The sequence below is a fragment of the Rana temporaria genome, chromosome 7, assembly GCF_905171775.1.
Source record: "Rana temporaria chromosome 7, aRanTem1.1, whole genome shotgun sequence".
NCBI classification, from domain to species: Eukaryota; Metazoa; Chordata; class Amphibia; order Anura; family Ranidae; genus Rana; species Rana temporaria.
In genome coordinates, this window is record NC_053495.1 from 4,212,455 (window position 1) to 4,226,246 (window position 13,792).

At 50.4% G+C, this 13,792-nt stretch overlaps 1 protein-coding gene across 4 annotated transcripts in view; it reads right to left on the minus strand.

Annotated features, from left to right (window-relative positions):
* CACNA2D2 (calcium voltage-gated channel auxiliary subunit alpha2delta 2) overlaps positions 1-13,792 on the minus strand; it is a 281,800-nt gene that overhangs the window by 94,386 nt on the left and 173,622 nt on the right. For all 4 annotated transcript variants that reach the window (XM_040358718.1, XM_040358717.1, XM_040358716.1 and 1 more), the window contains exon 4: positions 10,708-10,767. In XM_040358718.1, coding sequence (XP_040214652.1) covers positions 10,708-10,767 — 60 coding nt within the window. The remainder of the gene's footprint in view (positions 1-10,707; positions 10,768-13,792) is intronic.

A 13,792-nucleotide genomic window follows, 5' to 3' on the forward strand; every position in this document is an offset into this window, starting at 1 on the left:
TGACACAAATTTACCCCACGAGGAGCCGGCGGCGGCCGGCCGAGCGAACGATCGTGTCATCCCGGGGAGTCCGTCATCATCTCGGCGCCCAATCCCTCCACCCGCCAACATGGCTGCCAAGCCGGCACAGCGTTATCCCCGCCGCGATATCGATCCGACCTCCGCCCCTCCCCCACTGGTGTACTGGCTCCTCTCCTGGACTGAAACGGCTTCCTCTGATTTCACCGCACACTGCGAGCTTCTCACCGTGTGCATCAGAAGCCGCAGCAAGTCAGAGCCCCGCCCCCATTTCCTGGCTGGAGGACGTCCAGCATCATCTAGCACTTTCCTCCCCAGACTGAACCCGCCCCTTTAAATTTGCTACATAAGTATTTGGCCGGTAGCAATGTTTAGAATGAACCGGATTAAAGTGGACCTGTCATCAGATAGATTTCCTCGTGTTTACTAGTGTCAGTGTAACCCTTCCACACAGCGATCACAGAACCCCCCAGACATTGGCCCGGATTCAAGAAGCAATTGCGCCTGTGTAACCATAGTTACGCAGCGCAATTGCTTACTTGCCCCGGCGTTACGAATGCTCCTGATTCAGGAACATCGTAACGCCGACTGCAGCCTAAGATCTGCGCGGCATAAGGCTCTTATGCCACGCATATCTTAGGCTGCATTCTTGCGATGGCCGCTAGGTGGCGTTCCCGTTGTGCTCAGCGTATAGTATGCAAATTGCATACCAACACCGATTCACAATGTTGCGCGGGCCCTGCGTACGCAATTTACGTCGTTTCCGTACGGCGTGTTTAGCGTAAGGCTGCCCCTTCTAATAGCAGGGGCAGCCAATGCTAAAGTATACCCGTCGTTCCCGCGTCGCGACGTTCGAATTTTACGTAATTTGCGTAAGTGATTCGTGAATGCCGCTGGACGCCATTCACGTTCACTTTGAAGCAAATGACGTCCTTGCGACGTCATTTGCCGCAATGCACGTCGGGAAAGTTTCCCGACGGAGCATGCGCTCTACGCTCGGCGCGGGAGCGCGCCTAATTTAAATGATTCCCGCCCCCTACGGGATCATTTACATTAGGCGCCCTTACGCAGGGCAAGTTTACACAGCGCACACGCAATTTACGGAGCTGCTGCTCCGTGAATCGCGGGTAGCGCAGGAAATTTGCGGGGGGCGCAGGGCAAAAACGCTGCCCTGCGCCTCCGTAACTAAGGGGCAAATCTACCTGAATCCGGGCCAATGACTTCATCTGATTTTCTCTCTAGAAGGATGGCGCCATCTTTGTTCAGGCATCATCCAGGACTTTCTACAAAGTTACAAAGTACAGTCTGATCACTGGGGGGAGGGGAGACTGAGGAAATGCCTCCTCCCCCTTGTACAAAGTTAAAGTCTGATCACTGGGGGAGGGGAGACTTTGAAAATGCTTCCTTCTGCCTGCAGCAGACTGATGGCATCATCTCAGCCAAGGCAACGTCACTGGGGAAGAGGAGACTGAGGAAATGATTCCTCCTGCCTGCAGCAGACTGATGACATCATCATCGTATAGTAACTGGGGGAGCAGAGACTGGGGAAGTGTTTTCTCCTGTCTGCAGCAGACTCTCAGCCTAGACAAAGTCACTGCCCGGAGCTCAGGGACAGATTTGTGTTGATGAAAGGGGGCGGCGCCTATCCATGTTCCTGTATATTGTCGGGATTTATTGATGGTGCCGACATTGGCGGGGGGGTGCGTTGGGGCGCCATTAGGAATGAATTACACCACAACACCCCAATGTGCAGCGCATGCTGACCTGGTGTCATCGGTGTGAGTCCGGCCCAAACCTCACCTGTCCGGGTTTCTCGATTCGGATACGAATAGAATGCGGAATGTCGTGTGATTGGACAGGAGAAGAATACAAGGGTCTTCCATCCCTGGGCGTCCCGCGTCCTCCGAGTGATTAGGAGGCACCATGTCGGGGTGCAATCAGTGACCATGGACAGACGGAGGGAGGAGGGGGGGAAGGGGATCGGCGGCTTGTGTCACACATTAGACCTCTCCGCCATCTGTCTGCGACGGGCATTGATGGAAGGCCAGAAACTCATTGGCATTATGATCGGGTGGGGGAGGGGGGGGCACTGGACATCTGGAGAGAGCGGCAATCAGTACTGGAGAGGAGGGCGCGGCGCCCGGCCAAGTCAGCTATGAAACGGCTGCTCGGATAATGCCGCACACCGCCAACGCCGGCTCAGGTGATACCGCCGAGCGTCATTTGGTGGCAACAAAACCTTTTATTACCTCAGTAAATTCTGACTGTGGATGAACAGGGATCAGCTAAAGAGTCAGCCCCCGAAAAAAAAAGCTGCCCATACACAGAGGAGAGCAGGGGGAAGAAACAAAGAGATTTCTAATCAAATAGGACAGACCAATGGCCCGGGACACAGCATTGGTAGGACAGACCCACGGCCCGGGACACAGCATTGGTAGGACAGACCAATGGACAGGGACACAACATTGGTAGGACAGACCAATGGCCCGGGACACAGCATTGGTAGGACAGACCAACGGCCCGGGACACAGCATTGGTAGGACAGACCAATGGACAGGGACACAGCATTGGTAGGACAGACCAATGGCCCAGGACACAGCATTGGTAGGACAGACCAACGGCCCGGGACACAGCATTGGTAGGACAGACCAATGGACAGGGACACAGCATTGGTAGGACAGACCAATGGACAGGGACACAGCATTGGTAGGACAGACCAATGGACAGGGACACAGCATTGGTAGGACACACCAATGGACAGGGACACAGCATTGGTAGGACAGACCAACGGACAGGGACACAGCATTGGTAGGACAGACCAATGGCCCGAGACACAGCATTGGTAGGACAGACCAATGGCCCGGGACACAGCATTGGTAGGACAGACCAATGGCCCAGGACACAGCATTGGTAGGACAGACCAACGGACAGGGACACAGCATTGGTAGGACAGACCAATGGACAGGGACACAGCATTGGTAGGACAGACCAATGGCCCGGGACACAGCATTGGTAGGACAGACCCACGGCCCGGGACACAGCATTGGTAGGACAGACCAATGGACAGGGACACAACATTGGTAGGACAGACCAATGGCCCGGGACACAGCATTGGTAGGACAGACCAACGGCCCGGGACACAGCATTGGTAGGACAGACCAATGGACAGGGACACAGCATTGGTAGGACAGACCAATGGACAGGGGCACAGCATTGGTAGGACAGACCAATGGACAGGGACACAGCATTGGTAGGACAGACCAATGGACAGGGATACAGCATTGGTAGGACAGACCAACGGCCCGGGACACAGCATTGGTAGGACAGACCCACGGCCCGGGACACAGCATTGGTAGGACAGACCAACGGACAGGGACACAGCATTGGTAGGACAGACCAATGGCCCGGGACACAGCATTGGTAGGACAGACCAATGGCCCCGGGACACAGCATTGGTAGGACAGACCAATGGCCCCGGGACACAGCATTGGTAGGACAGACCAACGGCCCGGGACACAGCATTGGTAGGACAGACCAATGTCCCGGGACACAGCATTGGTAGGACAGACCAACGGACAGGGACACAGCATTGGTAGGACAGACCAATGGCCCCGGGACACAGCATTGGTAGGACAGACCAATGGCCCCGGGACACAGCATTGGTAGGACAGACCAATGGCCCCGGGACACAGCATTGGTAGGACAGACCAATGGCCCCGGGACACAGCATTGGTAGGGGCGACCATACAGTGGGCATGATGGGTGGTCCCTGCATATTAAGAGGAGAGGTCTGGGTGGGAATTGGGCATGACAATGAGCGTGTGTCCTGGAGCATAACATTGGTAGGCAAGATGTGGAACCTTCATGACAGGATAGGACCAACCCTAAAGTGGGCATGATGGGTGGTTACCGCATATTTAGAGATGGGGTCTCGGTGGGACCAACCCTGATGTAGGCATGATGGGTAATCCCTGCATTTTGGAGGCGAGTCTGGGCAGGACCAACTGTGAAGTGGGCATGATGGGTAGTCTCTACATATTTAGAGGCGGGGTCTGGGCAGGAGCAACCATAAAGTGGGCATGATGGGTGGTTACTGCATAATTAGAGGCGGGTCTGGGTGGGACCAATCATGATGTAGGCATGATGGGTGGTCCCTGCACTTTGGAGGCGAGTCTGGGCAGGACCAACTGTAAAGTGGGCATGATGGGTGGCCCCTGCATGTTTAGAGGTAGGGTCTAGGTGGGATTTGGGCACAACCATGCACGTGGGTCCTGGAACAAAATGTTGGTAGGTAAGATGTGGAGCCATCATGAAAGGATAGATAAAGCCAACCATAAAGAAGCCATGATGGGTGCTTTCTGGATATTTAAAGGCGGGGTCTGGATGGGACCAACCATAACGCGGGCACAATGGTGGTTCCTGCATATTTGGAGGTCAGGGTCTGGGAAGGACCAACAGTAATATGGGCATGACGGTTGGTCCATGCATATTTAGAGGTCTGGGCAGAAGCAACCATAAAATGGACATGATGGGTGGTTACTGAATTTTTGGAGGTGTGGTCCGGCCGGGACCAACCATAAAGTGGGCATGATGGGGGGGGGGCCTCCATATTTAGAGGAGAGGTCTGGTGGTATTTGGGCACAACCATGCACGTGGGTCCTGGAGCAAAATGTTGGTAGGTAAGATGGTTGGTGGGTGCTTACTGGATATTCAAAGGCCGGGTCTGGATGGGACCAACCATAATGCGGGCACGATGGTGGTTCCTGCATATTTGGAGGCCGGGACCAACAGTCATATGGGCATGACAGTTGGTCCCTGCATATTTAGAAGTGTGCATGATGGGGGGGGGGGGGGGGGGTCCCTGCATATTTAAAGGAGAGGTCTTGGATGGGATTTGGGCATGACCATGGGCATGGATCCCGAGGCAAAATGTTGGTAGGTGAGATGTGGAGCCTCCATGATAGGATGGAGTTGGCACCCCTCAGGTGGGTCCTCCTTACACACAGCTGTCATGAAATCCAAAGCAGGTTGTCTGTCGGCGTATATTTGGTGTCATTATTGCAGAGCTGATGTCACAACACTGGCTCCTTTCTATATTTGTCGCGGAGATTTGTAGATTAGCCACTAGAGGCAGCATAGAGCCGACGATATATAACTGCTGATACATATCAGCCACACAGGGGGTGTATTGTTTTTGGACGGCTCATACTTGAACCGCGAGGAGCTGTAAAGTGCAGCCATTGTGTAGCACGGCAAAAAAATAACCGTGTGCAAAGATAATTATAATATATACTTCAATTATTCTAATATTACGATATACGCACTGTAGCAAGGTTTTTTTTTTTTAAAGAGGACCTGTACTGCGGAAGCTGTGCCCAATTTATTTTATTTTTCCTCTTTTGGTTGAACTTGATGGACATGTGTGGTTACTATGGGCCATATTCTCAAAGAATTTACGCCGGCGTATCAGCAGATACGCCGACGTAAGTCCGATTCTAAGGCCGTCCTATGTTTAAGTGTATTCTCAAACTGAGATACACTTAAACATGCCTAAGATACGACGGCCTGCGCCGTTGTATCTTAGGCTGCAATATCTACGCTGACCGCTAGGTGGCGTTTCCTTTGCGGTCAGCGTAGAATATGCAAATGACTAGTCACGCCGATTCTCTAATGTACGCTTGCCCGTCGTAGTGATTTTACGTTGTTTCCGTAAGCGATACGTGGCGTAAAGATAAACATGCCCCCTAGGTGGCGTACTCAATGTTAAGTATGGCCGTCGTTCCCGCGTAGAAATTTGAAAATTTAACGTTGTTTGCGTAAGTCATCCGTGAATGGCGATGGACGCCATTTACGTTACCGTCAAAACAAATGACGTCCGTGAGACGTCATTTAGCGCAATGCACGTCGGGTAATTTACCCGACGGAGCATGCGCATTACGATCGGCGCGCCTAATTTAAATGATCCACGCCCCCTACCAGGATAATTTGAATTAGGAGTGCTTGCGCGGGTGGACTTTACGCTACGCCGCCGCAAGTTTACAGGTAAGTGGTTTGGGAATCAGGCACTTGCCAGTTAAACTTGCGGTGGAGTAACGTAAAGGACATACATTACACCGCCGGAGATCTATAAGAATATGGCCCTATGTAACTTGTAGGTAAAATGCCGGTCTTACGCCGGCACTGACCCTCAATGGATCCGCTAGCCGGAGAGACACTGCACACAGATAGAGGATTACTCTCTAGGTTTAGCCGTAAGCGAAGGCTGGAGACGAGTCGGGCGCACGTTGTTGGCCTGCCATCCTGCCAGCTCTGGAAAATGATATTTCTGGTATCCGCTGTAAAATAATCTGCCAGCCAGACTTATGTGTGCGTTTCAATAGAGAGTGCTTATTAAGCACTTTATGTTGACGAGCGGACGGCACACATTGGCAAATATAGCCTCATAATTAGGAAGAAAACTAATTGCCAGTAATTTATTTTGCGTCCACCAATAATCCATTGTTCTGAAAAAGACGCGTTTACCGAGTCCTGATTCGGCAGATTTTTAACTCTTTAGAAGCCGGATAAGGGATGGTAACAGGCTCTGCTGAAGAGTGAAGTGGCCGAGAGACCCTCCCGAAAGCGAGATCACTGTAGTATCACGTTAGAGGATCCACGGTAAGAGTTGTTTTAGACCCATTTAAAGCCGAGATTCATCTTGGAATGGAGTCCAACAGGATGAATTGCCTACTGGCCTTCCATAACACCAGAAGACTCGGGTGCACAAGTCTCCCTGAACACAGAATTTTACCACAGACTCCAGTATTGATGGTGGTGAAGTTAGGTGAAGATGAGAACTTACTACCCATGTTCATGGCAGACTCCGGTATTGGTGGTGAAGATAGACAGAGAAGTGAACTTGCCACTCAAGCCCATGGCAGACACCAGTATTGGTGGTCAGAATAAGTGGAGATAAGAACTCACCACCCAAGTCCACGGCTGACTCCAGTACTGGTGGTAAGGATAGTTGAAGATTGTAACTTACCACCCAAGCCCATTGCAGACTCCAGTATTGGTTGTGAGGATAGGCGAAGATGGGAAATTGCCACCCAAATCCATGGTAGACTTCAGTATTGGTGATGAGGATAGGTGGAGATGTGAACTTACCACTCAAGCCCACGGCAGACACCAGTATTGGTGGTCAGAATAAGTGGAGATAAGAAATTACTATCGAAGTCCAAGGCAGACTCCAGTATTGGTGGTCAGAATAAGTGGAGATAAGAAATTACTATCGAAGTCCAAGGCAGACTCCAGTATTGGTGGTCAGAATAAGTGGAGATAAGAAATTACTATCGAAGTCCAAGGCAGACTCCAGTATTGGTGGTCAGAATAAGTGGAGATAAGAAATGACTATCGAAGTCCAAGGCAGACACCAGTATTGGTGGTCAGAATAAGTAGAGATAAGAAATTACTATCCAAGTCCAAGGCAGATGGGAACTTACCACCCAAGCCCATGGCACACTCCATTATTGGTGGGGTGGATAGGTGGAAATTAGAACTTACCACCCAAGCCCATGGCAGACTTCAATATTGGTACTCAGAATAGGTAGAGATAAGAAATCACCACCCAAGTCAATGATAAACTCTAGTATTGTTGGCAGGGATAAGTGGAGATGAGAATGTATCACCCAAGTCCATAGCAGACTCCAGCATTGGTAATCAAAATAGGTGGACATAAGAACTCACCACCCAAGTCAATGGCAGACACCAGAATTGTTGGCAGGGATAGGTTGACATGAAAACTTAGCACCCCAAAACAGGGCAGAAGAGATAGGTGAAGATGGGAACTAACCACCCAAGTCCATGGCAGACACCAGTATTGTTGGCAGGGATAGGAAGAGATAGCAACTTAACACACAAGCTCATGGCAGACTCCAGTATTGGTGGGGAGGATAGGTGTAAATGAGAACTTACCACCCAAGCCCATGGCAGACTCCAGTATTGGTACTCAGAATAGGTAGAGATAAGAAATCTTGACCTAAGTCAATGGTCAACTCTAGAATTGTTGGCGGGGATAAGTGGAGATGATTGGGATTGTCATGAGCTCACATGGCAGAGATCTGCATATAAATGTCTACAAGAAAGTCCCATCTACAGCAATTGTCACCTCTGATCTCGGAATGCCCCCCATTGAGACGCAGCCAGTTAAGTGCATTGTTTCCTCCAGATCCACCTCACCACAATCTTCCAACAAGAGGTCCAAACCCCAGATCCCTGGGCACCTCCTGATTCTAGTTATGTATGGGAGCCAACGCTAGGCAAGGGACAATCTGATCCAAATGACCTCATTCAGTTTCATTAGTGACGTCAGGAGGAGAGAGGAGAAGAGAGAGGAGGAACAAGAAAAGAGGAAAGACAAGGAGAAAGATACGTAAAAAAAGAGAGGAATATAAGAAAGGGAGAGGAGAGGTAGAGGAAGGGGAGAGGAAGAGGAAGAGAGGAAAAGTAGTTGGGTTGAGAAAGACAGAGGATGAGAGGAAGAGGAGAGAGATGGAAGACAAATGGAAAAAGACGAGGGGGAAGAGGAAAGGAGAGAGAAGAAAAAGGAGAGGATCAGGGAAGAAGAGAGGAAGAGAACCGAGATGCGGAAGAAGACAGGGGACGAAGGAAAAGGAAGAGACAAGGAAGAGGGGAAGGAGAAGATGAGATGAGTAGAAAGACTGTCGAGGAAAGAAAGATAAGTGGAAAAAAAGAGAAGAACCGATGGGAGAGGAAGAGAAGAGGTAAGGCAGAGGAGGGGAAGAGATGAGTAGATAAGAGTAAAGGAAAGGAAGAGGAAAGTAATGAAAGAGAAGAGAGGAACATGAGATAAATAAATAAGAATAGATTTAAGAGGAGAGATAGAGATGAGCAAAGGAGGGAAGTGGGAGAAGACAGGAGAGGGGAAGGAATGTTGGTGAGAGAAGAAGAGAGATGGAAAAGGACAGGAAGAGAAGAAGAGAGAGATGGGAGAGGGGAGAAATAGGAGATAAGAGAGATGGGAGAAAAGAGGAAGAGAAGAGAGAAAAGAGAGAGGTGGGGAAGAGGAGAAGGGAGAGATGGGAGAGGGGAGAAATAGGAGATGAGAGAGATGGGAGAAGAGAGGAAGAGAAGAGAGAGGTGAGAAAGGTGAGGAAGAGGAGAAGGGAGAGGATAGGAACAGAAGAAGCAAGAGATGGGAGAGGAGAGAAACAGGAGAAGAGAGATGGAAGAGGGGAGGAAGAGAAGAAGAGGGAGACGGGAGAGGAAGAGAAGAAGAGGGAGATGGGAGAGGAAGAGAAGAAGAGGGAGATGGGAGAGGAAGAGGAGAAAAGAGATGTGAAAGAGAGGAAAGGAGAAGAGACAATGGGGATGAGAAAAAGAGGAGAAGAGAGGGCGGAAAAGGTGAGGCGAGGAAGAGAAGAAGAGGGAGATCGGAGAAGAGAGGAAGAGGAGAAAAGAGATGGAAGAAAAGAGGAAGATAAGTGAGAGATGGAAGAGGACAGGAAGATAGCGATAGCAAAAGAGAGGAAGAGAAGTAGAGAGATATGAAAGAAAAGGACAGAGATGAAAGAGAAGAGGAAGAAAAGGAGAGGGATGGAGGAGAAGAGAGGGATGGAAGAGGAGAAGAAAACGATGGGAGAGGAGAGGAAGAGGAGAAGAGAGAGAAGGGAGAAGAGAGGAAGAGGAGAAGAAAACGATGGGAGAGGAGAAGAGGGATAGGAGAGGAAGAGGAGAAGAGAGAGAAGGGAGAAGAGAGGAAGAGGTGAAGAAAGATGAAAGGAGAGAGAAAGAGGAGAAAGAAAGAGATGGGAGAGGAGAGGAAGAGGAGATCAAATGCAAAGAAAGAAAAGAGTAGGAAACAAAAGAAGCCGGAGAAGAAAGGGATGGGAGAGGATGAGAAGTGAGGAGCGGAAGGGGTTTTATCTTCACATATCGAAAGAATTCTTTACTGTAAGAGCTGTAAAAACGCGCATTACGCTTCCATGTGATTGGTTCTTGCCGGCGCTGTACATATTGTTACTACAAACAGCTAGATGTATTTATAAAGACACATAATACAAATAAGTATATAAAAGAAATAACACTGTACACTCGTCTTTGGGGATCAGGAAGGATTTTTTTCCCCTGGACCACGCTTTACAAGGACTGATTGCCTTCCTCTGGATCCAAGGCGGATTTAAGGCTCTGAAAGGCAAGGGGTGTCTTTTTCTTGGAATTGATGGTTAAGCGTCTTTAGTCTTCTAGCAGGGGACAGGGGCAAAAAGGAAGCAAGGGATACAAAGAGAATGAGTAGAAGAGGAACAGTCAAGGGGGGGGAGGGGTGAATGGGGGCAATATAGAATTGGACAGAGAAGAGATGGGGAGACTTCGGATTGGCCGTTGGGAGAGGAGAGGGAAGTTGGAGGGCCCGGCACATTCAGCCTGAGGAGGATAATGGTAGACCCGTTCAGACATATGCAAATTGGGCACACATAGGACCGCAGTTGACTGTATTGTGAGGAGTGCTGACAGGAGACATCTCTGTACCAAATGATATATATAGCCTGTGCCAGATTTACTCCGATGCGATTCTGTGGGCGGGCGAGGGAGGCGGGCGGTGGATCTTGCGGTGCGCAGACAGAGCGGCCCAATATAGGGCGAGGGAGGGAGGACGGGGGTCTGAGAGGGTGACAGTCGAGGTGCACTTACCTTGATGTTATCCTGCCAACGGTGAGCTCTCTGGAACTCCTCCGCAGCGCGCGCCAGCCTCTGCAAGACAAGAGCCAAACAACATCATTAATAGAAACGCAATACACTGAACAAGCCGCAACGTGCCAGGCCGGCCAAAACTCTTCTTTTTGGCTGCAAATGTCCTGATTTTTTTTTGCAGCCCTTGGCCAGTCAGTGATTTGGAAATGCAAGAGGCCCCTAAACTACTCATTAAGCCTAAAACACCATTCCCTCCCACCTCCATCAATGAGCCTTCCCTCCCCACCTCCATCAATGAGCCTTCCCTCCCCACCTCCATCAATGAGCCTTTCCCTCCCACTTCCATCAATGAGCCTTCCCTCCCCACCTCCATCAATGAGCCTTCCCTCCCCACCTCCATCAATGAGCATCTCCTCCCCACCTCCATCAATGAGCCTTCCCTCACCACCTCCATCAATGAGCCTTCCCTCCCACCTCCATCAATGAGCCTTCCCTCCCACCTCCATCAATGAGCCTTCCCTCCCACCTCCATCAATGAGCCTTCCCTCCCACCTCCATCAATGAGCCTTTCCCTCCCACTTCAATCAATGAGCCTTTCCTCCCCACCTCCATCAATGAGACTTCCCTCCCCACCTCCATCAATGAGCCTTCCCTCCCCACCTCCATCAATGAGCCTTCCCTCCCCACCTCCATCAATGAGCCTTCCCTCCCCACCTCCATCAATGAACCTTCCCTCCCCACCTCCATCAATGAGCATCTCCTCCCCACCTCCATCAATGAGCCTTTCCTCCCCACCTCCATCAATGAGACTTCCCTCCCAACCTCCATCAATGAGCATCTCCTCCCCACCTCCATCAATGAGCCTTCCCTCCCACCTCCATCAATGAGCCTTCCCTCCCCACCTCCATCAATGAGCCTTCCCTCCCCACCTCCATCAATGAGCCTCCCCTCCCCACCTCCATCAATGAGCCTTCCCTCTCCACTTCCATCAATGAGCCTTCCTTCCCTATCTCCATCAATGAGCCTTCCCTCCCCACCTCCATCAATGAGCCTTCCCTCCTCACCTCCATCAATGAGCCTTCCCTCCCCATCTCTATCAATGATCCTTCCCTCCCACCTCCATCAATGAGCCTTCCCTCCCACCTCCATTAATGAGCCTTCCCTCCCCACCTCCATCAATGATCCTTCCCTCCCACCTCCATCAATGAGCCTTCCCTCCCACCTCCATTAATGAGCCTTCCCTCCCCACCTCCATCAATTAGCCTTCCCTCCCCACTTCCATCAATGAGCCTTCCCTCCCCACCTCCATCAATGAGCCTTCCCTCCCCACTTCCATCAGTGAGCCTTCCCTCCCCACCTCCATCAATGAGCCTTCCCTCCCCACCTCCATCAACGAGCCTTCCCTCCCCACCTCCATCAATGAACCTTCCATCCCCACCTCCATCAATGAGCCTTCCCTCCCAACCTCCATCAATGAGCCTTCCCTCCCCACCTCCATCAATGATCCTTCCCTCCCCACCTCCACCAATGAGCCTTTCCTCCCCACCTCCATCAATGAGCCTTTCCTCCCCACCTCCATCAATGAGCCTTCCCCCCACCTCCATCAATGAGCATTGGTCACAGATGACCCGTCGCTGGTTCTCTGGTCAGTCCTGACCACTGCAGACCAGGACCATCCTACAAGAGCTGCAGTTTTGGAGTTGCTCTGACCCAGTCGTGTAGACATTACAATTTGGTCAAAGTCCCTCAAATCCTTAAGCTTTCTAATTTGTTTTGCTTTCAGCATGTCAAAGTCACTTGCTCTCTCATAAATCCCACCTACTTTCAGATGCCATGGTCACGACGAGATATTTAATGTTAGTCAATTTATTTGTCAATGATCATAATGTTATGTGAGGTGTAGGGCTGATCGGTGTATATATAAAATGTATATATACAGGGCTTTTTTTCAGGGGGAACTTGGTTTCTGTGTTTACAAGTGACAGCTCTGCACTGTGTGTAACCCCCTGAACTCTGCACTCTGTATGTAATGCAATCTTCGTATTTAATGCCCCTTTAAGACCCTTCTACTGTTTGTGAAATCTGAACGGGGTCGTGGTTGAGTTCCTGCACCTATTTTCTGAGAAAAAAAGCTCTGTATATATATATATATATTAGCCTCCAATGTGTGCTTTATAATGTGTGTGAGGCACAACGTCTCTGAATTTATTCCACACAATTATGTCTGTGAGGTTTGCAGTGTTTGCTCACAGACCAGTTTGTATTCTGGACACAAGGGGGCAGAAGAACACGGGGAAAAGTGCCCCTCCAAAGGTTTCCCTGTTACCCTGATTGGTCCAGGTTGTCTCATGTCTAGTGGTTGGCACTCTTCTCATGTCTAGTGGTTGGCACTCTTCTCATGCAGTGCTATGGTCCAGGTTGTCTCATGTCTAGTGGTTGGCACTCTTCTCATGCAGTGCTATGGTCCTGGTTGCCTCATGTCTAGTGGTTGGCACTCTTCTCATGCAGTGCTGTGGTCCAGGTTGTCTCATGTCTAGTGGTTGGCACTCTTCTCAAGCAGTGCTATGGTCCTGGTTGCCTCATGTCTAGTGGTTGGCACTCTTCTCATGCAGTGCTGTGGTCCAGGTTGTCTCATGTCTAGTGGTTGGCACTCTTCTCATGTCTAGTGCTATGGTCCAGGTTGTCTCATGTCTAGTGGTTGGCACTCTTCTCATGTCTAGTGGTTGGCACTCTTCTCATGTCTAGTGGTTGGCACTCTTCTCATGCAGTGCTATGGTCCAGGTTGTCTCATGTCTAGTGGTTGGCACTCTTCTCATGCAGTGCTGTGGTCCAGGTTGTCTCATGTCTAGTGGTTGGCACTCTTCTCATGCAGTGCTATGGTCCAGGTTGTCTCATGTCTATTGGTTGGCACTCTCCTCATGCAGTGCTGTGGTCCAGGTTGTCTCATGTCTAGAGGTTGGCACTCTTCTCATGTCTAGTGCTATGGTCCAGGTTGTCTCATGTCTAGTGGTTGGCACTCTTCTCATGTCTAGTGCTATGGTCCAGGTTGTCTCATGTCTAGTGGTTGGCACTCTTCTCATGTCTA